This window comes from Anguilla rostrata, chromosome 8, assembly GCF_018555375.3.
Source record: "Anguilla rostrata isolate EN2019 chromosome 8, ASM1855537v3, whole genome shotgun sequence".
Taxonomy (NCBI): domain Eukaryota; kingdom Metazoa; phylum Chordata; class Actinopteri; order Anguilliformes; family Anguillidae; genus Anguilla; species Anguilla rostrata.
In genome coordinates this window covers 35,609,377-35,633,738 of record NC_057940.1, presented here as the reverse complement: position 1 = coordinate 35,633,738, position 24,362 = coordinate 35,609,377, and the positions used below count along the sequence as shown (strand labels likewise).

General features: G+C 41.0%; 1 protein-coding gene and 1 long non-coding RNA gene across 7 annotated transcripts in view; one reads left to right on the top strand and one right to left on the bottom strand.

The window, feature by feature from the left end:
* The window catches only part of LOC135261547 (uncharacterized), a 29,938-nt gene extending 19,262 nt beyond the window's left edge, over positions 1 to 10,676 (top strand). For both annotated transcript variants that reach the window (XR_010331980.1, XR_010331981.1), the window contains 2 exons: positions 9,864 to 10,077; positions 10,529 to 10,676. This is a non-coding gene — a long non-coding RNA (uncharacterized LOC135261547). The remainder of the gene's footprint in view (positions 1 to 9,863; positions 10,078 to 10,528) is intronic.
* Positions 720 to 21,127, bottom strand: LOC135261533 (uncharacterized). Of its 5 annotated transcripts, none has more exons than XM_064347960.1 (9): positions 20,549 to 21,127; positions 10,994 to 11,672; positions 10,880 to 10,897; positions 10,435 to 10,713; positions 9,822 to 10,118; positions 9,406 to 9,693; positions 9,038 to 9,216; positions 5,769 to 5,861; positions 720 to 5,596 (listed from the first exon to the last, which is right to left on the bottom strand). In XM_064347960.1, exons 2-9 carry the CDS (start codon positions 11,064 to 11,066, stop codon positions 5,174 to 5,176), a joined length of 1,650 nt encoding a protein of 549 aa, XP_064204030.1. In that variant the 5' UTR covers positions 11,067 to 11,672; positions 20,549 to 21,127; the 3' UTR covers positions 720 to 5,173. The 5 variants fall into 5 exon arrangements, with proteins under 5 accessions (XP_064204030.1, XP_064204032.1, XP_064204031.1 ...); XM_064347962.1 differs by having other exon boundaries at positions 11,602 to 11,672; XM_064347961.1 differs by lacking the exon at positions 20,549 to 21,127 and adding an exon at positions 15,857 to 20,158.
* Positions 21,128 to 24,362: the final 3,235 nt, after the last annotated feature.

Genomic DNA, 24,362 nt, shown 5'->3' with positions numbered 1-24,362 from the left:
AGATTTTTATGAAAAATTCTTGCCTTGCCAAGTTATTGAACTGATCTGAATCCATTTCAATATGTGTTTCATATGCTGAAGAGAAACTAGTCCCCAAACAAATCAGGAGCTGACAATGGCTGCAGTACCTGGTGTTGTCTATGGGTCACAGACTTCAAGTAGGCATTGAATGCAAAGGATATGGTATAAGTACTAAATAATACTACTTCAATTTACGAAACATTTATATTTCCCAAACATTATGGTTCTCTGAAATAGGAGGGCGATGTATGAAAGTGCTGTAATTTGTGTAACTAGTGTATATAAATGCCATAAAAATAAAAAGCTGAGTGTTCACTTTAATCACATGTGAATTGTTGATTACTCATCTAAACTTGTGACGCAGAGAACCCAGTCAAGAACAAATAGGTCTTTGTCCTAAACATTGTGGAGCTCAGTGCATATAGTCATATATGATAGTGTAGTATATGGATCGGGAACTGTGGTCGGTTCCCTGTATCAGCTGAGCACTACAGCTGGATGCTGGTTTGCACATTTACCTGAATTCATGCAACTTTTGTCCACTCTTAAAAATAAATGCAAGCGCTCATTTTCTTCCCACACAAACACAATTTGGCAAGTTAGTGAAAAATGTTGACTGAATACATTCTGCATGCATTCACATCACCTCGCTACAGAAAGTTTTTAAAAAAAGAAATGAATCACAGGAGACAGGACACTTCCTTTCTTGCGTGTCTTTTCAAAATCATTTTTTTATTATTACTTTAAGTCATTCCTTCAAGAAAACATGTTTTACAAAAATCTGTGGCAGATGCAAAAAACAGTATCATAAGATCTATAAATGTAAAACATCACATATTGTTCATTAAAAACTGAAAATAGAGTTAAGGTTTATACATGGTAGCGAAGTACAATATGAGTCAGTGGAACATGTTTTGAGAGTGCAGCACTCATTCTTGTGTCATAGGCATTGTGTCCTCAGTATACAACAATCCTTTAACCACAATACGAAAGTTTCAGCTGTTGATTAAATATATAAATCATATTTTAAGCATGCTGTACCATAGTATAACTTCAGTGTGTTGCCATACTGTAATGTATTCAAAACATATCGGAAAAAAGGTTAGGTGCAAAAGCCAATACTGTTATTAAAGACTAAATTAATTCTGTACTTTTCAGGCAAAGGCATAAGAAATATCAATGACCTTTTATGATAGTACTGTTCATGTGAGATCGAATATATGTTTGTATATCATATTGACATACCCATTCTTCAACCCATTTCAATAGTAATACTACTCTGACTGTACAGGCAGACACTGATTGGTAAGGTTACATGTATATTAATGAAAACTTGCATAAAACTGTCTTACAGGCAATCTAAAAGCTCAGCATGCTTCAGCAATCATAACATTTTTATTTGTAATTGTGCGCATAATATATGAGAGGAATTATTATAAGAACGAATATTTATTATATTAGGTACATTACTAGTCGCATTTGTAATCGTGGCAATAAAATATTACTCCTACTGTGCCTAGCAGTATCAAAATAATACTCTTGTGTATCTGGGTTTGGGTTATGATTCAATGATGATGGTTCTATTGGCTCCTGCAGAAAGAGCCACCAACATTTAAAAAAAAATTGTTTTGATCTCTCAGGCATTAACTCACAAAATCAATGAGAGTAATTTCTTAATTAACATTTATATTAGATGTAAATATATTTGCATGGGATGGGAAAAGAATGAGGATTATTGTGCCCTTTGGATGTGAAAGCTTGCATAAGATTTGCATAAGTAAACAGCTTTATCTCTACGCATGCAATATATACAGAGATGCCTGAAGGGGTTGTGGTGTTTGTATGTAGGCTACTATATACCCTGCATGCAAGGTGTGTGTGTATGTGTGTGTGTTAAAACAATATTGTGGTTGTGGATCAAATCAAAACCTGGTCCCTCTCCAATTCACATAAAAGGAGAGGTCTCTGCTCTGAGTCTAGACACGGTAGGCAGTGTCACCTGGGATTAATGGATGCTTTCTGACTAGAATGACTAAAGGCCTTTTGCAATGCCAGTCACAATTATTAATCTAATCAAAATCCAGGAAAGTGTGACAAATCCCTATTTCTACACCCTGCAATGAATACCACAAATTGAATGTATATATAATATAAATGTACATACAATTGTAATGCCCGTATGAAAAAGGTATATGCCTGTCTAGAAAATCCAAAGTACAAGGAATAAAATATTAGCGAACAGCTCAGTTATTGTCAGCATCTCATATGTAGCTTTATACTTAATGATTGATATGATGATTCTAAAATTATTTAAGCTGTTTCATACACAGACTATAAAGCATAGAATGACACTTATTAAGCTGACAATACCCCAGACAGTGTTGTGTTTTATTTTTTCAAACATCTATTTCTTATAGTTTGGATTTCACTTGTTTCATTTGTTGGATTTCATATGCATTCTTTTTTCATGTGTGAAAAAGACACTCTCCATTGTCATATGTTCACATCTGCAATACCAAATCTTTCTCTCATATTGTATATGCTCAAAAAAGCTCCAATTGTAAAAAGAAAAAAAGAACATAAAAGAGAAAATTGTTTAGCTTTTGGTAGATGGATCTACTTACAAGATACAATTTCATGATGTTATGAAGTTTTGCTTTGAACTTTTGTTAAATAAGTGAGTTTTTGTAAAATCTGTGCTTTTTGTGGAGACCCACTAAATGTGTTTGCCTCATTGCTTTGAACTAGAGGAATCATCCATGGATATCTGTGCTGTGCTGAAATGGGAGGCAGAAATGCTAATTCATCCCAGCAAGATGACTGTAACCTCCGCGTATGTCATGTGACAGCGTCCCTCTACTTCTGAAATGAAACCTGGGCCTTCAACAAACCTGTCCACCTGCTCAACCTTTCCAATGCACTAAAATCCACATCCACCCTTATACTCTCTGTAGTAAAACACACATTCCCAACACTGAATTGGATGAATAGTTCTTCAAGTTGGCTGTACCCTGACTGTACCCATGTCTATTTCCTGTGTTTCCTAAAAAAACATCTCATATCTGCAGTCTCATATCTGGGTTCAGTAGTGATTGGCCTGCTTTAACTCAAGTTATAAGCAGTGTGATGTAACCATCATGCAGTCCATCGTCTGTGGATCTGCAGGGCTGCGGCACGCTCTGCAATCCAGGGGGTGCCTCTCTGACATCAAAAGGGTGTCGGTTTGAAGAGTATTAAAGTGCTCAGTGTCTCATTGATGTGTTCAGTGCCTTGGATGATGGTGAGCAGTTGTAATGTGGAGATATCCAGTGGGCACGGTGGGTGAGACATGTTAGGCTGTTGTGGGGCACAGGCATCTAGGTGTTCAGTAGGTCTGCGGTGTTGCTGCTCAATCTCTTTGAGTATTATGATGTTGCCGTCATCGCAGTCCCTCCTGTTCCTGCTCTGCTTTGCCCAGGAGCTAGGGCCACATGGGAGATCAGAAGCGTACGGATGGGGTGACATCCAGGGTCATTCAAAACTGTGTCCATTGCCAGGATATGTATAGTGGGACGAGTTTAGGGATCCCTAAAGTTGAGGGTTTGACCTCCCAGTTGGCTGTTAGTACAGAGAGGAGGGCCACTCCAGAAATGCCACTAGCTGACTGCTGGTAATCTCAGCCACAGGGGTGAACTCCGCTGCATCTCCAGCACCAGGTTTTGCGTTTTGCTTGCGTATGTAACACTGGATCCCAACGACAAAGTCACAGATCGGTTTAAATGCATCGCTAGATGCAGGACAAGAAATTGCGGAGCTGTGATCGAGCCACCTTCCTGTCTTACATTTACATAAGGAACCAGATGGCAGCCGTGGGATGTGTTAGAGCTGGACTAGGTTCTTTCAGTTTGGGCATACGGAGGTTAAATACTATCAGGGCTCCATTTATATGGGAGTTACATTCTTGAGAGACTTCAGAAAGACATATAAAACTATAACAAACAACTTTGTAAAGAATTTTAACTGGTAGCATAGCAATGCTGATGTTGTGATTAAACCTGATGTGAAAATTCTAACATGGCTGAAATGGCTTACTAGAGAATCTATCCAACACTGCCACTTTCTTCTTCATCTATTTCAGATGCTAAATAGCGGTAAAGGCAGTTGGCTGGGTGACCTTTATGAGACTGTGTCCACTACCACACAGTACCGGAGCAGTGCAGTGCTATCAAATGAGCAGCTGAACACATACATTCTGGCGGCTCTGCATCTGTGTAACCATGGTTCTACGCCGTGCACAAAAAAAGGGACATGATTAACTGACCATGCTTATCTGACATTTCCCCCAAAGAATTAACTACAGTGTAAATGGAGACCTGATTAGTCTCACACATTTGGGGAGGTTGTGTTGCGAGTCAGAGTTTGGCGAGGTTGGCATTTCAATGTTATCATTTTGTGAAATGCTGTCTCAAGAAAATCTGAGTTTGTAATGGTGTCTGTTAAGTGCAGCGGGTGGCTGTTCATTTGAGAGAACGTCTGATTTGGAGTGGAAGCTAACAAGCTGAGGGTTTTCAGGCGCTGTGATCCAATGTTCTTAAGTGTTTTCTGCTCTTTTCTCGACGGTTTCATGTTCTGCCATTTATTTTCTCACTGGTGTTTTGTGTGGGATCTGTAGGTATTCTTAATAGAGAATATATAGCAATAACAAGTTCTTTGTAGCATAAGCTATACAACGTTGAAACCCAGCGTTTTAATGTATGGTTCAATGTATGTTTTTTTAGAATGAAACCCTGGGTTAGTATTTGTTTGGCCATGAACCAAGCATTTACCTTATTGTACCAAACATTTTGGTTTTCTTCAGCGCATAGTTCATTTGAAGCATACCTGAACATGTACAAAGACTGTAATAAACTTGCTTGGCCTATTTTCAGGTAGATCAAAGATGCAAGTTAACATGTGTGGTTAGTGACAGTCATGCATCATAATCTCAAAGAACTAGAAGCTGTTAAAGCGTTACCCATGGATTTTGTCCCTGCCGTATTAGCAGCGAACTGAACTTAGCTGTGTGCGTTAGGGGGGTCTATTTGCTGGGGAGCAAGATTGTCAAGATTTTGGGGGTTGGGGGGCGCCAAGCTTCTAAAAGATCGGGGGGCGGGGGGGGATGGGGGGGGGTCCCTTAGTTGGCAGCTTTCTCGCCGTTGGCATCCTGACCGGCGCCGGCATTGCTGGGCGGGGCGGAGTCCTTGTCCGCCTCGTTCGCGGGATCAGCTTCGGGAGGCGGAGCCGCCATTTCGTGGCTGGCCCCGGGGCTCAGGCCCACCTCCGGTGAGGACCCCACCCTGGGCCCCTGCGCGGTGCCGCCGCTGCCCCCACCAGGTTGAGAGTCGGGGGCCTGCTTGGTGCTCTGGACGGGGTCCGGGGCGGACGTTCCATTGGGCTGGTCAGAGTCCAGGAAGGATAGGTACGACGGGGGCACGTCCGTGTCGCTGTCCAGCGGGAAGCCGGAGATGTTGAACTCCACCCCTGAGTCGCTCGTTTCGAGGAAATTTTTATCCGAGAGCAGGGTGTGGTAGCGCCCCCCTTTGGACACCTCTAGACCCTAAGGGCAATAATTCAACATTTTGTATATTAGAAGCAAATTATTTCTATTATTCTGTTTCTTACATCTGATTTACTTAAGGGATTAGCTCATTCAGTGCTCATTCAGTTGTAAGTGTTGCACAATTATACCACCCCTCCTCCCTCCCAGAGCTGTATTGGACCCCGCCCACCTTGATGTCAGCTTCTGTGTTGTCGGTGTTGCTGTCCCACTGGGACTTCATAGTGGATTCCTCAGTGAACCTGGTGTAGGCCTCATGGACCACCTGCCACCGAGAAGAAACAGAGATACATCTGCACAGGAACAGGCTTCACAGTAAAATCCACAGCAGATGCAGCCGTACAAAATACAGCAGCACGCTCACACAAGGACCACACACACTAAGCTGACACGAGAAGCGCCTTATGCGTACAGATTAGTGAAGGTTCTAAGAAGAGAATACGCATTGCAATATTGTGATAGGCTCTCGGTGGTGGAAAATATAGTTCTGGCAGGCTTGAAATAAGGACTAGATTCTTCGAGGGCCCACCTGCGATGGCAGATGTGGACGGTGGGCGATTTGTCTCTGGGAGCGGAGATTGCAGGAATTAAGTCAATCGATGGGTTTACAGGGGCTGACTCTAGGGGTGGCCCGATAACCGTGGAGCAGAACAGGAAGCCCATCAGAGAGCTCTGTCCTACTCCGGGATTTCCCGGGGCTCTCCTGTGTCAACAGGCTCTTTGATGGCAAAGAGTTTATCGAGCAAACAAAGAAAAAGCCTGACCATATTTAAAGCCCCAGCTTAAATGCATCCGAGAGAGAACCTCAGGAGAGCAGACCGAGCCCTCACAATGCCACAATAGCCAATAAGCCTACACAGGCTTTGAAAAGAAACATTTTGAAATGCTAATGATTCACACGTTGGTGAAGAGCGCCTGGTACACAAAGTCACACACATGAACATGAACATACGGAGAACAAACAATAAACAAGACACATAAGTACACATACTTTATAGGGCTGTCAGTCGATTATGTTTATTGACTGATAAATATATTTTTTTTGCAGATTAATTTTGAATAGTAAACCCAAATGGATTTGCATCATTTACTTGATCCATCCATCCATTATATAATTCACTTATCCTGCTCAGGGTTGTGGGTTAGATAATGTATGGATGGATGGATGGATGGATCATTGACTTGATTGGTTTGCACAATTACTGTGCATTTGCACGCACAAACAAGGTCAGACATTCAGACAGAATTGTGCCGCTGGATCATTACAGTACATCATGTCTGCTGGCTAAGCCTTTTCCCGCAGAAAACCTACTTTTATCTAATCAATGATCACATTCTTTATATACCACTTTACCACTTTAATTAAAATAATGAATGCATGACAATAAATATGGTAGACACTGTTTAAAACAACATTAATCACACTTAGTGGATTGATCTAATTTATTACCCAGTAATCGCTACAGCCCTAATGTTTAGACACACAATACACAGACATCAATCGACAAACAAATACACAGAAAGAAGCTTCACACCATTAAGCGTTAAGACACAAAAATAAATAAATGAAATGTGTGTAAAGAAAGTATCTTCATTTTATGGAAATATATGACAATATATTTCTCAGTATGTCATGTTCATATGACTGCAGTTATTATAAACAAATAACTGTAGTTTTTAACATATTTACAAAAAATTCAAACGGAACATCAATTGGAGCACAAAACAAGTGCTAAACCTATGCGATGTGTATACTGAAGAGCCATCCTAGTGCAGTAGCACAAACACCAATACAAAACCTTATAACTATGGAATAAATCAGGAACACGGTATCTCACCAAGCAGGAGTTCCTTCTGATGCTCCGACAAGAAGAAGAAATGTAACGCAAGTCAATAGTTAACTAACCTCCTCCAGCAAACCGCTGTGTGAGACATTTAAAACACTCCAACATCGACTCTAATTAGTCCCCCTGTTTGCGCAGACAGGGAAATGGCGTTCATTCCAAACCGCTGATGATGATTAATGGAGTCATGTGCGCCGACGACTACACGAGCTACACAGGAAAAGCGAATGGAACACATGGATGTCGTTAATTGGTCTCCATGGCAACACACAGGATGAATGGCCTAGGCGTTTTAGAGGATGGGAGACGGGTCTCATCCTGAAGCCCGTGTGCTACACCCACCTGCAGGAGACACCGGGTTACGGTTCGAGTGGGATTTCTATTGCAGCTGTTTTTGTTTATTTTAGAACATCAGTTCTTTGCAACATGGCGATGGAGTGCAATGCACAGCATATTTATAAGAAATGTAACGCAGCCTACAGTGTTATACAAATATCAAAAGTTTAGTATCGCCGAAACAACAGGGGTCGAATGGGTCAAACAACAAGTACAGACAAAAAGGGAGGGAGAAAAAAAGAGAGAGAAAGAGAAACAAACACGGAGAGATCGACAGACAGACGTGCAAGAAGACTCAAATTCGCTAAAAACGCGCGCGTGCACCTCGTTTCCATTAATCGCATTCGGCTACACCTGAGCGAAGCCAGCGCACTATCCTTCAAAATGTCGGTTTGAGTTTCAGTCTTTTTTTTCAAATCCGGTAACCACCCGGGAGATTAGCTGTCCTTCGCTCAATGGATCCGCATGCGGTTGGAAAAATAAGTCCCTTCTGGCACACTGAAAGAAATGGAAATCATTTCTTGTCCTTACGCCACATTACAGCACAAACGGCGCTCAGGTGGTTGAGTTATCCCACACGCTGCCTGTCTGTTACTGTTCACGGAGCAAATATGTTTTCCTTGCTGATGACTGCAGTCTGCACAGCCGCTGGGAAGCTCCCTTTATATCTTAGAAATCTACCGACTGAAAACTTGCTATAAACCTGTTCTCATGTATGTATTTTGGTAAGGAAAAAAAAACTCCAAAAACCTTTTTTTTGGCATTTCAGCTATCATTGGCTGTTGCTGTTAGGCAAACCGATATGGCTTTCAAGGAACCAGAAAGAAAAAAAGGTAATAAGAAGAATGCATCTCTGCCTAGGAGGCAAGCATTATTAAAGGGCTTGTCAAATAAATTGAATGTGAAATGTTTTTCTTCTGGACCAGAAAATGAAACAAAAAAGATGAAAATGAAAAAAGAATAGCTATATACTGGAGTAGCTATAGATCTGGAAATGAACATTGTCACAATAGCACCTTGAGGTCAAGGTGCCACGCTTGGGTCTACCACAGGTAATGAAATACACCTGGGGAGGTGTAGCAGTGTGCTGAGGTGTAGCAGAAATTTGCCCGATGGAAACGGGGCTGCAGCTTCTCTACCCTGCTGGCTTTCACATTAACTATGCGCGTCACGTTCCAGTCGGTGACTGCCAATCAGCAGGTCCTCCCTGCGCTACAGCCTTTTCCAGGGCTGTCAAACGGGGAGGAAACTGGGGTGTTACCTGGCGGAAGGTTTCGCCGTCCCCCTTGCCAGCCTCCTGGGCGATGCGCGCTATGGCCCTCGCCCGCTTGGCTCGATAGTGGACCTTCGCCAGGCAGGACAGCAGGCACACAAACAGGAGGAAGACGAGCAGCGACAGGAGAGAGATTATCGCCACGTAAAGAGGGGGCAGCTTGTAGGCTGAAACGGGGAAAGAAGGAGCGAGGGAGAGGGAGACAGAAAGAAAGAGAGGGAGGAAGGGAGAGTGAAAGGCAAGGAGAAAGAGAGTAAGGGAAGGAAAGGCAGCAAGAGAAATAACGGAGAGAAAATGTTAAAAGGCTAAGGTCAGAGTAAATCCTCCGCTTCCATCGATCGAGCCTCCCCTCTCACCTTCCACCTCCACTTCGGTGTTGGAGATGACGAAACCTTGCAAGTCGGTCACCGTGAACTGCCCCGAATCACTGAAGCGCACCCGCTCCAGGATTAACATGGACCCATCCACTGAGAGCCTTTTATCCAGGCTGGGCTCCCCTGGCACCACCAGCTCCCCCCGGTCCAGAATGAGCCGTGCCCTGCCGCTGGACCTCTGCCTGTACTGCACCGTTACTTTGGAGGGGTCCAGAATCAGGTTGATCTTCAGTGTGCCGGCGTACGGTAATTGGACAAAGACCTGGTGCTCTGAGGACCAGAGAGTGAAGGCGAGAGAGAGTTTTGGAGAAGGGAAAGAAAGAAAGTGTCGAGGGGTTAGATGGGAGGGAGGAGAGAGAAACGAGCTCGTTCTCTTTTTCTCTCTCATCCCTTCTCACCTTTCACGTTCAGGCACGTCCTCTTCCTCACTTTCTCGTCAGAGTCCAGAATGGTGTAGCTGCCCTCGTCTGAGCCAGTCACGGTGTGCAGGATGACCCTCTTCTCTGACGCGGTCAGACGGGCCTTGTACTCCTCGCTGGGGGTCCAGGTCTGGTTCAGGAGCAGAACCGGGCCGTCCGAGGTCTGGTTGAGCTGCAGCACGCTGGACCGGAACTCCAGGGTGATTGGGCCCAAAATTTTGCTCAGGGAGATCAGGTACGTTTCGCCATATTTAAGATTATGCTCTATGGTGCAATCTGAAAGAGCCAACAGGGGTAAGGTCAGACTCATCAGGAGCTGCAACTGTACATCCATTTGCAACATGCAAGACAACTCTCTGTTTTGTACAGTGTATTACGCCCTCTGGGTAAAATGCACTTTAATTTCAAATAAACTTTAAACAACAATCATTTTCACTTTCTTGTTCTAAATGTGCTAAATATTCTTAGTTATTTTTAGTTTGCGTTCCAACTTAATCATCGGATGAGGCGCAGAATATTAAAATGGGGAAGAGGGTGACAATGGGGTTGAATCTTCAGACAGAAGATGAGGAACAGGAGGAGCTTCAAGTACCTCTGACCATGAGAATGATGTGCTTGACGTCCTCTGGAGTGTCCGTGTGTTTAATGACATACACGCCCTCGTCCTTCTCCCCCACGTCCTCCAGGATCAGGTGACTGCGTTGGGGGTTCAGCTTGGCCCGAGAGCCAAGCAGCACCCCGTCTCTCATCAGAACGTCCTCAGAGCCCTCCGGGCCAACGCTGGGCTTGAACAGCACCTCCGTGGTCTTCAGAGAGGGAACGGGGAGGTGCACATCTTCTCCAAAAAAAGCAGTGTAGGGTTCTTCTTTCACTGGCAGCAAGAGCGAGGAACAGAAGCCGAGAATTTTGACACAGGAAGTGGCAACGTGCCTGAGTAAACTCACAGTAATCAGCGCTAATTTACAGTGCGGTTATTCTTGTAACTTTAACAATAGCTATGGCTCATCGGCAGGATGATGACAAGCTGAAATGCTCACCTTCCAATCTTGCAGACGCTGTGAAAGAAAGAGAAATAAGTTTATTTTAAGAAAACCTTTTGTCCTGGTATTTTTCCCCTCCAGGAAAACAAAGTTTATTGTGTATTCACTTACAATTCATGCAAAAAAAAAATTCCACTTTTAATTTTGGCATACAAAATGAGGACTTCTCAAAAATATGAAACATTTGTTTTTTATATCCAACTTAGTCTCTGCAAATTGTGAATCAGAGAATCCATATGACTCCTTTTTAAAATGAGAGGCCTTAAAACATTTAATTCCACAGGTTCTGAACAAAACACAAAATCAATAGAGCAGATACTGGTAAATTATATGCTGTCTCAGATTCTCAATGTCCAAAATAGAACAACAGTAGCAAAAAAATAGAACTGCTGCTTGGTATAGATATGGATAAAAAATTGAATTGATGTTCTGTATAGATATGGACAAAAAAATAGAAAAGACAGATGGTAAGGCAGTCACACCCTGAGATGGATGTGCCTGAAGACTGACGCAAGTTCAACCCTTTATCTCCCCCTGCCGATCATTTCTTAGTATAACAAGTTGCATCTCTAATACAGTATATTCACAAATCATGCATGTGGAGAAAAGCCATAATCTGCATGTGCTATTACAAATGCACACTTAACACTATATCTATGCACCACATACACCACACAGCTTATGTTTATTCATGCAGTTGTGCTTTTAATGGTACTTACCCAGGAAGAACACAACACTGAATACAACCACTCTAGTCATTTCCATTTTGACAAAACTGACCATTTGTCCTCTGAAAGAACAAAACCAAAAACATGGCTTATGAAATGGTAGACACATCAGAGACACATTACTAATTTCAGACCAGGGGATCAATGCCATTGTATCCTTGAGCAACATACCAACCTGGCTTCAGTAGGCATCCAGCTATAAAAAGGGGTAGTATATAGAAATGTAAGCTGTGTTAGTCGTTCTGGAAAAGCCATAAGCCAAGAAGATAAATAATGTAAATAATTAAAGGCTTCAGTGTTTCAAGCAACAAAACCAAAGCACCTATAATAAAACCATACAAAACCAACAAAGTTAACCAGTGAGCATGACTGTGCTGACTCTTGTGCATTTTAATGGAGCAACAATGATAGGGTCGCATTGGCTGGTGTCATCATAATGAAATCAATTCACTTGCGTGACTCAAATGAAGTTCTCAAGTTCTTGAAGAACTGTCCTGTTCCTCAGTTCAACACTGAAACACAGGATGAGTACTGATATATAATCCTTCACTGAATGCATTATAATGACCAGGTTTAAGAAATTTAATTTAATTGTTTTCTGAAAGCATTGTGCAATGTAGGCTTATTACAACAAATCATAACAGCATTTCAATTTTTTTTTAAATGCAAAAAATTACAATGACCCTAAAATCACAATCAAATATTAGTACTAGCAATAAGAACTGTATACTAATGACAATAAACCAAATTACAAGTGTGATTTTCTTCATTATGAACTCAGAGATTGTGCAGTTCTCTCCTGTCCACATTATGCCACCTGCACCTAACACAGGGAGCCCTGCAGCCGAAGCGTGTGCACTCATCCGAAACTCTCCCCCGCGCCCCAGTGACACTGCAACCCACAGGGAATGCAGAAGAGTTCGTGGGGACCAGGGAGTGGCCACGTCTGTCATCCCCAAGCACTACTCACCTGAGGTCAATTGGCAAGCAATTGGCCAGCTGCTAGCTCTTATGAAGCAACAGCCCTGGCCTGCATACATCCCTGTTTTGTGCTGCCAGTGGTACACTGCAGTCCTCTCCCTATTCTTGGGGATCAGCACCATTAAAGACGCTGCTTGTTGCATTCCACAGTCTGTTGCTGCTGGAATTTTACTGAAAATTACCAGAGCTCTTTGTGAGCAATGAATTTGCTTAAGCAACTCAGAAATAATGTTCAAACAGTGTTCCTTGTTTTTATTTAATTGCTCGCACATTCATGCAGAATGAAAATTAAATATTGTTTGCCTGTGGGATGAATTGAATTGTGTCAGTGTACAGCTTGAGATACAAAATTGTTATCTGGTGCCCTTGTCATTATGTGTACACAAAATTCTCCAGAAAGCAACCTATCCAAAGAAGCCCGCCTCCCCCACCTGCACAGCTCTCTAAAAAACAAGGCCAGTTTACAGAATTGAGTTAAATGTGGGGTTTTTTTGGGTGGAGAGATGCTATGGCATATCTGGCAACGCACAGTCACAAATTAAGTGCAGCAGAGGGAGAAATTGAACATGTGTTTTGCTCAACTGCGATGAAAAGGAAGATTTGGGTAAATACATTCTTTTTCACCAGAGCAATACCAAGAAAGATGAGGATAGATTGTTTCACAAAGATTGTGACAGCACTTCATTGTGATAATACTATTTATATATTTATTAGCTAATGCTATAGAGAATCTCGCCAGGACAGCCAATACGTGTACTTATTCTGTATTTCAACAGTGAAATGTATGTAACTGTATCCCATGCATCTTGCTGGGTGTTCAGAGATTAAGGAAACTGATACTTTTTTAGTTGTGTCCTTTTATATGATGCAATATCTCTTCAATTCATCAAAATGGTGGGTCGCTTCTATACCAAGTAAACTTAATCATCTTAAACAAAATGAGACTTGCACATTTGATATTGTGGTCCAAAAAATAAAGCTTTAATACAGCACAGTTAATGTTTTGGCTTGCAAGCCTTCATCAGAACAGTCAAAATACTAACTGTGCTATATTAAAGCTTTATTTTTTGGAGCACTATACCAATTGTGCAAATCTCACTTTGTTCAAGTATTAATAATCTTTTGCTTGTGCACCTTAGCTATTGGGCTGGTGTGCATGTATTTCTTCAGACATTACAATAAACTTAATCATCTGTCATCTGAGTCTCAAACTAAAACATCAGCTTTATTCATGAGTTCAACAACATAATTAGAACATTACAAGAAATGTGCCCAGCAAACCTGAAGTGGCAATACATATGTATTTGACAAGAAGAAACAGTGCCTCCCCTAACAAGCTTGAACCTCCACTGGGCTTAATTTGTCACGTTTCGGTAACAAGTTCAGTCTGGGGACAGATTTCTGCGTCTTGGCAAGCAGTGTTGGACTGGGGGTTTTTTATTCTCAGGAACAAACTTCAAGAGGGTATTTGTCTAGTAAAATAAAGTTCCTGCATGATTCATCTGAGATTGAAGAAGCAAGGCATTCAAAGCATTGTCACAACTGCACACCTGTTTAATTTCAGGGACAAAAAATGGCCTGCAAGTTTCTATTAACTCTAAGTGTATACATGTCTCCCCTTATGAAACAGTCCTACATATTAAATAAAATATATCACAATTAGAAGACATTGGTAATGTACATCTTGTAATAGAAAGGAAAATATATAAATTGTTAACACTTTTGAATATTGGAATACATTGTTTTTAAAATACATTGCTGTGAAATACATTTATCTTTATATTTTCTGCACATTTACAACATATTGCACAATATTCCATTTCTGTATCATAGATATACCTTTCCAAAACTGGAAAACATTACTATTTTACTTAACTCATAGGCCTTTCATATAAACTGCAGACAACTGCTTTATGATGCAGATAAGAGTGGAAAATAATTGTGAATTCATTTGATTTTCATTGCTAACGATCGCTTTGCTGTCCCGTAAAGTCGTTTCCACAATGACCTACAAAAACTTAAATAGACCACATGGTATCACGTAACCCCTACAATCAGCTCCTTGAAAGCTGATAAATTATTTAGCAAAATGGTACTGGCAAGTTCTTATTTCGAGTTCAATTGATCAGGACAAGCTTTTTCAATCAAAAGAATAATTAAATGGTTTCTAAACCAAGAATGAATCTGGAGAAGCTACAAGTCCCTAAGACCAGGGTAAGCATGTCACATGATGAGACCAACAGAAGGCTGAACCAGGGGCACCTTGGCCATTATGGAGCAACTGATCAACCAGTGGCCCATCATGTGAACCCTGTCCAGTGTCACTGGAATCAGTGGGAACAAAGGAAAGGCATAGAGTGTCAGTGGTGGCCACTCATGGCCCAGGGGAATCCAGGCTAAGGGTCCCGGGGAGTCTGACATAGAACCAGCAGGGCAGGTAGGTGTTCTACCAGGAGGCAAACAGGTCCATCTGCGCCTTCTGAATCTCTCCCAGATCTGCACTACCTGAGGGTGAAGCCTAAATTGCCCCTCCGGTAGGCCATCTATGGAGAGTATGCCTGCTGCTATGTTCAGGGTTCCAGGGATGTAGGCTGCTCTCAGTGAGAGCAGACAATCCTGGGCCCACATTAACAACTCAAGGGTCATTTTGTGCAGGCCCTGAGACTGTAAACCACCCTAGTGATTGATGTGGGCCTCAACCGTGGTGTTGTTCGATTGCACCAGGACATGTTGACCAGGCAGAGGAGACAAGAAAAACTAGAGGGCCGGGTGAACTGCCCTGAGCTCCAGCAGATTGATATCCTGCCTGGTCCGGGGGAGGGGGGGGGCTTCAGCGGCCACTGCCACATAGGCCACTCTGTATACTGCAGCCCAGCCCTCTAAAGAGGCATTGCTGCACACTAATTTCCTGCAATGGTCACTGCTCACACTCACTTCCTCTTTCAGAAAGAATAGCACCACACACTCTGGGCTGCTATGCACTCAATTGTCACCAGAAGTGAACAGAACCACTGTTAAAATGGGTGAGATGTTGAGATGGAGGAGGCCCAGGGGAACCAACATTCAGGCCGTCATGAGTGAGCCGGATAGCTGCTGGCACTCCCAGACAGACCAGCCCTGTATTGCCCGTGGTACCCAGTTGTGGAAATCACAATAGCAACAACAAACTCCAAATGAAGTGACTAGATAGTTAGCTGCCCCAAGCTATGGAAGAGGCGCAAGTATACTTGCAAGTATAGAGGCGCAAGAAACAAAAAGCTCTTACCATTGAAATGGAGTGTGCCGAGAAAGGAAAGAGGAAGTGGCAGTTGCAGCACTACCCATACATCGGACTAATTGAGAAATCCTATCTCAGAGCGTTTCCTGCCGCACAGAAGGATACCATAGTGGGCTGATCAAATAAAGTGAAACAACTCCATTTTCTACACAAATACACAAAGGGAGAAGCACTAGGATAAGTAACATTAATTGTAACTAAAACTTGTCGATGAACAGGGTTATAAAACGACATTTCTTATAACAAATATTTACAATACTTGAATTGATGAAGCCCATGGGCAATCAACCCGAAGTGACGTTATTGATTGCTGAACTCAATGAAAGCTATGACTGAAACTTGAAAAGCTTGACTTGTAATATGGCATCAAAAAGGACTTACAGTATCCTTCGGGATACCAAAAAAGAAGGTCAAGAAAGGAAAACTTTCACAGAGAAAAGATACAACATTCATTTCACCTATAACCTGTTTCTATGGAAAATGTACTTCTGTCAGCCAGCAACCGTTACGTCTTCTTGTTTTGTGGGGTTTCTGCCTGCCTGTGTCTGGGTCTTCAGCTAATTGAAGACCTGATTCCCTGATTGCTGATGATGTGCACCTGTGCCCACCTGACAGCTTAAAATGAATAAAAGCCTGAAGACATTGCAGATATGGGGCTTTCTTTGACTTCTTGGCACTTGTTTTTGGCTGGCTTGGTTGTGCATTAGAACACTTAAGTTACTGTGTTTTGCCACATGATTTGTTTTCTGTTTTAGTTTTGTGTGGGTATACTTTTCTGTTGCAGTTGGCCAGGCAGTTTTTTCTTTTTTACTTTGTTTTCAACACCTTTTCAGATAGTTAGGTCAGAGTAGGGAAGTAGGGGTTTGCTGGAAGACTCACTCCTTTTGCTTTGCCCCGGTAGGGAGGGTCAGTATTGCAAATTGTTTTAGGTAAGGAGTAGTTTAGCTTTGGCCTGGTTACTGCCTGGGCCATCCTGTCAACCTACATATGGTAATGTTTTGTATGTTTGTCTTCATATTTAAAACTTTTTGTTATATGTAGACGTTGACTCCTTTTCTGGTTTGTGGCATTTATGTGTTACTGTCTATCGTGGTCCCTGGTTAGACTTTTGTGATGTAATGGAAACAAATAGAATGCTACCAGAACGGCTAGCTAGCCAATGTTAGCTACGACCTAATATGAAGGAAATCCATTGACCTAATTTGCTAACCCTATAACATTCAGCTGTTTCTCCAAGATGGCTAAGCTAGTAAACTGGCAAGGTCAAACTAGCTAGTGAATTTAACAAAATCATCACTTCTTTTCTACAGAACTCTGACCACTGAAAAAGTTGCCCACTGCAGCTTATATGAAAATATGCTCACTTGTAGTGCCACTAACTATCTCGCATTAGCACTGATTGCCAACTAGCGAGCATTAGCCACTACTAGGTTGCTTGCTTTGGCAAGAGATCCAGAGGTAAAATATATTGCAAAAACGGTTGCACATTGCACTTATGAATTTGATCTTAAATGCCTTATTTTTGACATTACTGTGTCTTGTTGTGTATTGGTCATAAATATATTGCAGCCCTAAAATTGCTTACCTTTCTCTGGCTAGTTTGCTAATGTGTTGTCTATAGTAACTTAACTACTGAGGTTCCAATGGTTATGTAGCTAGTTTCATTATCTATGTAAATTTAATAATCATTCAAAAATAGAATTCTAGGCATAATATCAAAGTATTAGCTATTGTAGACTTACAATAGCAGGGGTTAGGTAACAGGAAATCAGGATTTACAAAGGAGTCTTTGCATTTTCTCTGTCCAAAGCCAGCAGCTTGGTACAGTAGTCTCATTCTCTGTTGCAAAATGGAGGGTGGTGGAGCTCATTTTGTGTACTTTCCTTAATTGAGAGTGCACAAACAACTTCTGTATTGTCAAAGGATATCCTCATGTGGCCAGTGTAAGTGCATGAGGGAATTGGACTGCAGCCTAAGGACACTCATTTGCGCAATGAATGACACTACTTGGTACACATTTGTGGTTGTGCTGGTACATTCATTGAAAAGTAACTTCCTGTCACAGATATTTTTCAAACCGCTGTATTGTTTTTCTTTTGAAATGTGTGATACTGAGACCTATATGTTCAGCTAATGACTTCTGGCAAAAGGTTGGTAGCAACAGCCCATCTTTGTGCTTGGCATCAGGAGTCAGGCATTGGAAATCTTCAGCCTTCTTAAAATTGGTCTTACTATAAATTAAGTATGTCCAGTGTCCACATCTTGCATATCCAACACATCAAATATACTTGCTCATCGAGAGCCATAGTTCAGGGCTTTGTAAACTTGGTCCTATGGCCCCCACATATGCTGTTTTTGTAAAGCCAACTTCTTTATCAGTTAAGGATTTTGGAAACATTGGGTAAGTTATTTCCCCATTTTTCCCTTATTTTAACACAATGCAGGTTTAGCTCATTGTTGCTTGCTTTGTTTATGAACAAATTTTCCACAAACTTTGGAGGATTAACTCTAAGTAGGCGCACACACACAAAAAAAGTATTTAACGTTAAAAATATCCTGTTTTACAAAACCATCTGTATGCTCACCTGCATGCAATTTTCTCTAGGAAAAACTTCAGTTTCTGCGTAGGTGCATTAGCCTAGTATCCCACCCCATTAACTCCCACAATTAGCCATAAATGGTTCGTGGAACCCCCATTATGAATATTGATATGCGTTGCATCTTAAAGCGGCACAGTTGTAAACATGAAAGTCAGATACATCAGAATAAAACATACAGAGATTGCATCAGCCTATAGGCTATATCTTCCCAATGAAACACCTCACCATCAAAATGAAATCACATTGTTGGACCTCACATTCAGCATTCGATTTCAGAATAAAAGAGCCTTTTAACCTTATGATTCTGTGCTGTGGGACTCGCCTCTCTGATGGCATAAGCTAAAACTCTGAATGGGAGGTGTCGCCGGCGATAATATCGTTTTTCAGACAGTCTGGGTGCTTAAATATGGACTTTCTCTCTAACATCAAAAAGACTGAAACTACTTCAGCTTAAATGTTCCTCTGACAAGGGACGTGATTATTGGAAGGCTGTGTATTTTTATATGAAGTGAAGGGATTTGAGTGAAATCTGTGTGGAAAATGTGCATACACATGGGTCATAGTTTGCATAACTGTATGTTTTGATGTCAAGTTTGTTCTTATAAATCCCATATCCACAGGGAAAGTGGTATACACATCTTTTTTTTGTGTGTAAGCACTGTTCTCAAATTAGGTCCTAGGCGTACTGTTTCCGTATTTGGGATCCCCAAGTATTTGTCACTAAAAATTTTCACCTCTCTGTCTATAAATCAATTATGCATGTTACCTCTGTCAGAAGGAATCATTTGCTATACAGTGCATGACAGAAAAATGAAAGAATTGCTAGTCTGAAAAGTATTCTGCCTGATTCAAATTCCTAGAGTGAGCATATGGAACATTCATTCTTCAAGCCATGCATAGCTATTTCAGAAATAATGTGGTTTTAAGAGAGTGAATCATCCCTCAATAGTAAGTTTGGGAAGCCCTGGTCTAAATTATTTATGTTATTGCACATTTGTTGCCAAAATGAGGATTTAGTTTGAAACCTAATCCATTCTGTAACTTGTATTTCTTTTGAGTCTTTGCATTATGGAACATAAGCTTAGGCTACACTTGCAGTTACCACAATTTATTATTTCCAGCAGCTATGGAATAAATCAGCTGTTGGCTCATAAACAAAATCAACACTACTTTAAAATCTGAGTTCACTACCTTCACACCTTAATCCACATCATACTTTAATCCACATCCACAGGAAAATTAAAAGTACAACTCCTCAATGCTTTTACACATTCCTTCATCCTTTGTCCTCATGCACATTATTACATAACTATTGCACAAGGTTAGCCCAAGAAAAAGGAGTACACATGATTTCATTAACAGTACAAGGTTGACCTGAACACAGAAGACATGAAGCTGAACTAAATGGTATCCGAATTATATCCATTCATTGAAAATCTCTTTAGGCACAAAGTAATTACCACATGCAAGTATAAATCGATATATTGTTCTACATCACTAAAGAGCGCAACAAACGAATCTGCGGGGTTTCTCTCTCTGACACACACAGTATAGTATAGGCCATATAAAAAATTTTCAAGAACAAAACAACGGAAAATGTGTTAATTTAAAAAATGCGACGCAAATATTTGAATGGTAAACTGATGAATCAACACGAACTAACGCCTGTTCTTCGTATTGTAATAAAATAGGATTCAGTGTGGTATTACATTAGTCTAGTTCGTTGAATGTTGCCTTGTGTTAATCCATATATTCAGATTTTATTAGTATACAGAAAATATAAAGCGTAAGATTTTCCTACTCAATATTTGAAACCAATATTTAACGATGTATAATTCCTCTTTTAAATCGCAGAGATGTTGCTAATATTTTTGACACGTTTATTGCGCTAACAAAAGTAACACGCCCTAACGTGACCTAAATAGATAATAACCAACCACCTAGGTTATCAAACCCCAATGCAATACGTAAAATTATCTGACGACCAGAGCAAAAACTGCAGAATTTAACCCATCACTCTCTCAATTTAATAAAAATCGAAACCATTACATGCATATGATAAGTAATGGGTTGTAATTACCTTAAATCAACGAAATCCTGTCCGAAATGGTTGGATAAAGACAGGATTTTAAAAAAATTGCTAGAGTATTTTTGCTCTCAATGTATCGGTCTTTACCTCGCGCAAACCAGTGAAACGAAAATATTAACTGGGGTTAGATATAGAGAAAAATCTGTACTGGGTTCCTCAGTTGTCGCCTTGAAGTAAACATCGGATGCGCTCGGGATACCTCGGTCATCTACGGCTATTCAGTCTTCGAGTTCATTTTAAAGTGGCATATCATCACGTTGACAATTAATGTTTTTAATTTCACATTGCATTTCAATGTATTTATTTTTATAAAGCAAGAAAGGGAAATAATACGAAGTTAATGTAATTTGCGTTGCCGAGTAATGGTAAACTGTGTAGCAAGACACATTTATGAAGCCAGCAATATGCGGACAACATGATCAAGGATCACGCACGCGCGTTCGTTAAACTGTATTTTCCGCTGATATGTCAAGCATGCTGGAAAGCCAAAGAAAATCACATATGGAATAATGAACGACAAATACAGATAAACGGTGACTGCTTACGTCTATGCATTCTCTAGATTATAACAATACAGTAACGTCTCCTCGTTTTTGTTTCCTCACGATCGAGTGGAGGAAGTTGGTTGGATTTAAGCAGTAGCCCGTCAGCGAAGGCGAGGCAATTACCCTGCTGAAAGACCACAATAAGCATTTTTCTTTTTGTTGTGTAAATTAAAACAATTTGTGAATTAAATGAGATGCCTCATTGTATGTGAACTACGGTTTGTTATATCTGGATTTAACATCTTCATTCTGAAAGGTTCCACAAGCTGTAGGCCTCAGTGTTTTCCTTTGCATTTATGGTTGACTTGCTTACACTTGAAAAACTCTTACCATAATATAACTGCTTTAAATGGGCTGGTAAAAAAAAAAGAGATTCCACATTTGTTACCAATGCCTGGTGGATGAATGTATTATTAAGATCATGCAAACCATTGTAATTTGTTTGGTAGGTATCTTGACAGGAGGAAAATTACGCCCCTACCAAATGATCATTATTCCTTTATCTTTGTGTGGGGAATATACATACAGACTTGGTTGGAGATGTGCAAGTGAAGGCCTGGTCCTGGACTCAGATTTTACCCACACATAGCCTACAGCTGAGTGCTTCCTGCAGACGTTTCGTGTTTCAACAACCTTGCTCAATCAATTTAGGTCCCCCATGTCGTAAAATAGACAGCGGTGGCATTTTTATATACTGTGTCTTAAACCAGTAAGAATGAGCATACATTTTTGTTGCCATTGTTGATTATATGTTCAGTCATATGGTGTCAATAAGGTTTTCATCTGTAACCTGGACATTTTCATTAAAAACCTGGTGTCTATCATCACTTTGATCAACTATGATCAATAGTCCACAGTTTTGGGACACAAGTGCCAAAGGGTAGCATTGGCATAAGTCAGCCAGTGTACCTTAGAAAACTGCTGCAGTTTGTTCCACTGTGGGTAGCCTCACAAGCCAGTCTTTTTCACTTCGTTCAACAGACACTGTGGGTAACCAGGCACTCACATGCTGCTAGTCGTCATAAGTGTGGCCACCAGGAGGCGTTAGCTTGAACGAGAGCAATTAAATTAATACAATGCCTACAAGAAAAATGCACCACTGTTGCGTGGTAATGATACATGCATTCAAATTCAACAAATTCAATTAAGGACTGCGGCTGCACAAATAAGTTGAGGAGCTTCCAACACGGAGAGAACTATTGAAAAATACATTTTAAAAGGAGCTGGGTTAACATCAAGGAATCTGTCATTTAACAATTCAATGTAACACCGAGCATTTCAAACAGACCGCGGTGTGGATGGGGCATCAGGCGGGCGTTGTTCAGAACGAAAGCTCAGAGCACACAAAGGAAAGGGGAGGAGGCGTACATACAGAGACCACGGGTACGCCCTACCTGCTAGCAGCTACTCCTGGGTCCTAAGCACTACTGGTTACACGAGTAAGAAATACACCTCTTCTCCAGTCAGCCCAAGCTCTCAAAATAGTCAAATAATTATATTAATTACAATCTGTTGGTAGAACATTACTCTCTTTGGTTGATGTAAATCAGGTATAGCTGAGTCACAAATAACCATTCAAAAGTTCAGAGTTATACTGCGGGAGTCTAGTTGTAAACATGGATAGGAGGAAGGTACATCAGTAAGAGTGACTAGGATGACAGCCCTGTCTATCAATCATGTTTAATTTCATGCTTTGGGTATGAATATACAGGACTGAGTCAAGGGATATTTTTGGTTCTGTTACTATTATCCATCTGTTGCTCTTAAATCAGTCAACACAATGCATGTATTGTCATTGTTAAGCCATTTTACTTGGTGAATTACAATAATATATCCATTCATACCTAAACTGATACCAAGATGGAGCACTGTTGTTGTACCCTTGATAAAGATATTTAACCTCAATTGTTCACAGATTGTATATAAAAATGTATTCTTTGTAAATGTATCTTTATCAGATGGTATCTTCACGACACTCCTCACCACATACCATCACAGGTATCCAGTCTTCCATCATCTCTCTCTCTCTCTCTCTCTTTCACACACACACACACACACACACACTATCTCTCTCTCACACACACACACACACACACACACACACACCTTTGAGGAATACAGACATGTACACTGACACTGAAGGGAACCATGGCAGTTTTAAAATGAACAGGAAACACTTTCATAATACAGACTAACACTGTTACTATATGCGGAGACAGTGAGGTAATGAACGGAGCATATTTACTGGATCTTGGGAAAGGCACTTTGCGCTCTGAATGAGTCAGACCACTGACGGGGAGAATGGTTGAGAGAGGGAGGAGAAATATGTCAGGCAACTCATACAGATGGCAAATTAAAACAGGCAGATACCGGTTGTATAGGAGTGGGCACCCCTCAGCTGACAGAGGGCATTCTGGGAAACCAGCAAGCTTGCTGTTTACCCATCTGTCATATCAATAGTGACTGAACTGATTTGCACTCGACAGTTTATAAAAAAAAGTATGGAATAGAAAATTATGGATATTACCAATAATAAATGAACATTTACAGAATTGTTTTTTCAGATGTGTTTATTGTATTGGGACACTGCCAAGGCTGCTAGTTAAAATGCACTCATAATGAGGGTACATGTAAATGTACTGCATTATCTTTGTTTGTTTTTGGACTAAAGATGTATAATCCAGCTTTCCATAATGAAGGGCCTAATCTACATACCTGAGGTATGGACATAACACAGTTGTGCAAGGTGGAGGCTGACTAATTAAACGTGCAAAGCTGGAAGTGTACAGTCCACTGCATCCATTTTAGTCCCTTTGAAGGAAAAAAATCACAAAAAACCTGAGCAGGTCAACGCCGTATTGTGTACACTGAATATAAGCTAACAAAAAGGACTGGAAAAAAAGGTTAGATTTATGGAGCAGCCCTGTGTTCTTGTAGGCCTCACCTTACAAAAGGCAGTAGTCAGTACCTTAATGGCAGGTGTGACAAAGGCAACATACTTATGATTCAACCTCAGGAATACATGTGTACCAACGGCTGCCACTCTCCTAGGTCCTTCAGATCTGCAGCATGTACGTACCATTTTAGGAATAAAGGTACATGCTCACTAATGAGGAAGCAATGCTGTTCTTCTTATAAAGGCAATGCCAACAAAACAGACTTGCATTGTTACTGTATACTGATGAACCAAATAGAAACGGCACTTATCATGTCTATATGGTATTTGTGGGAGTGTTTGCCGCATTGTTGTTTCATCTAAT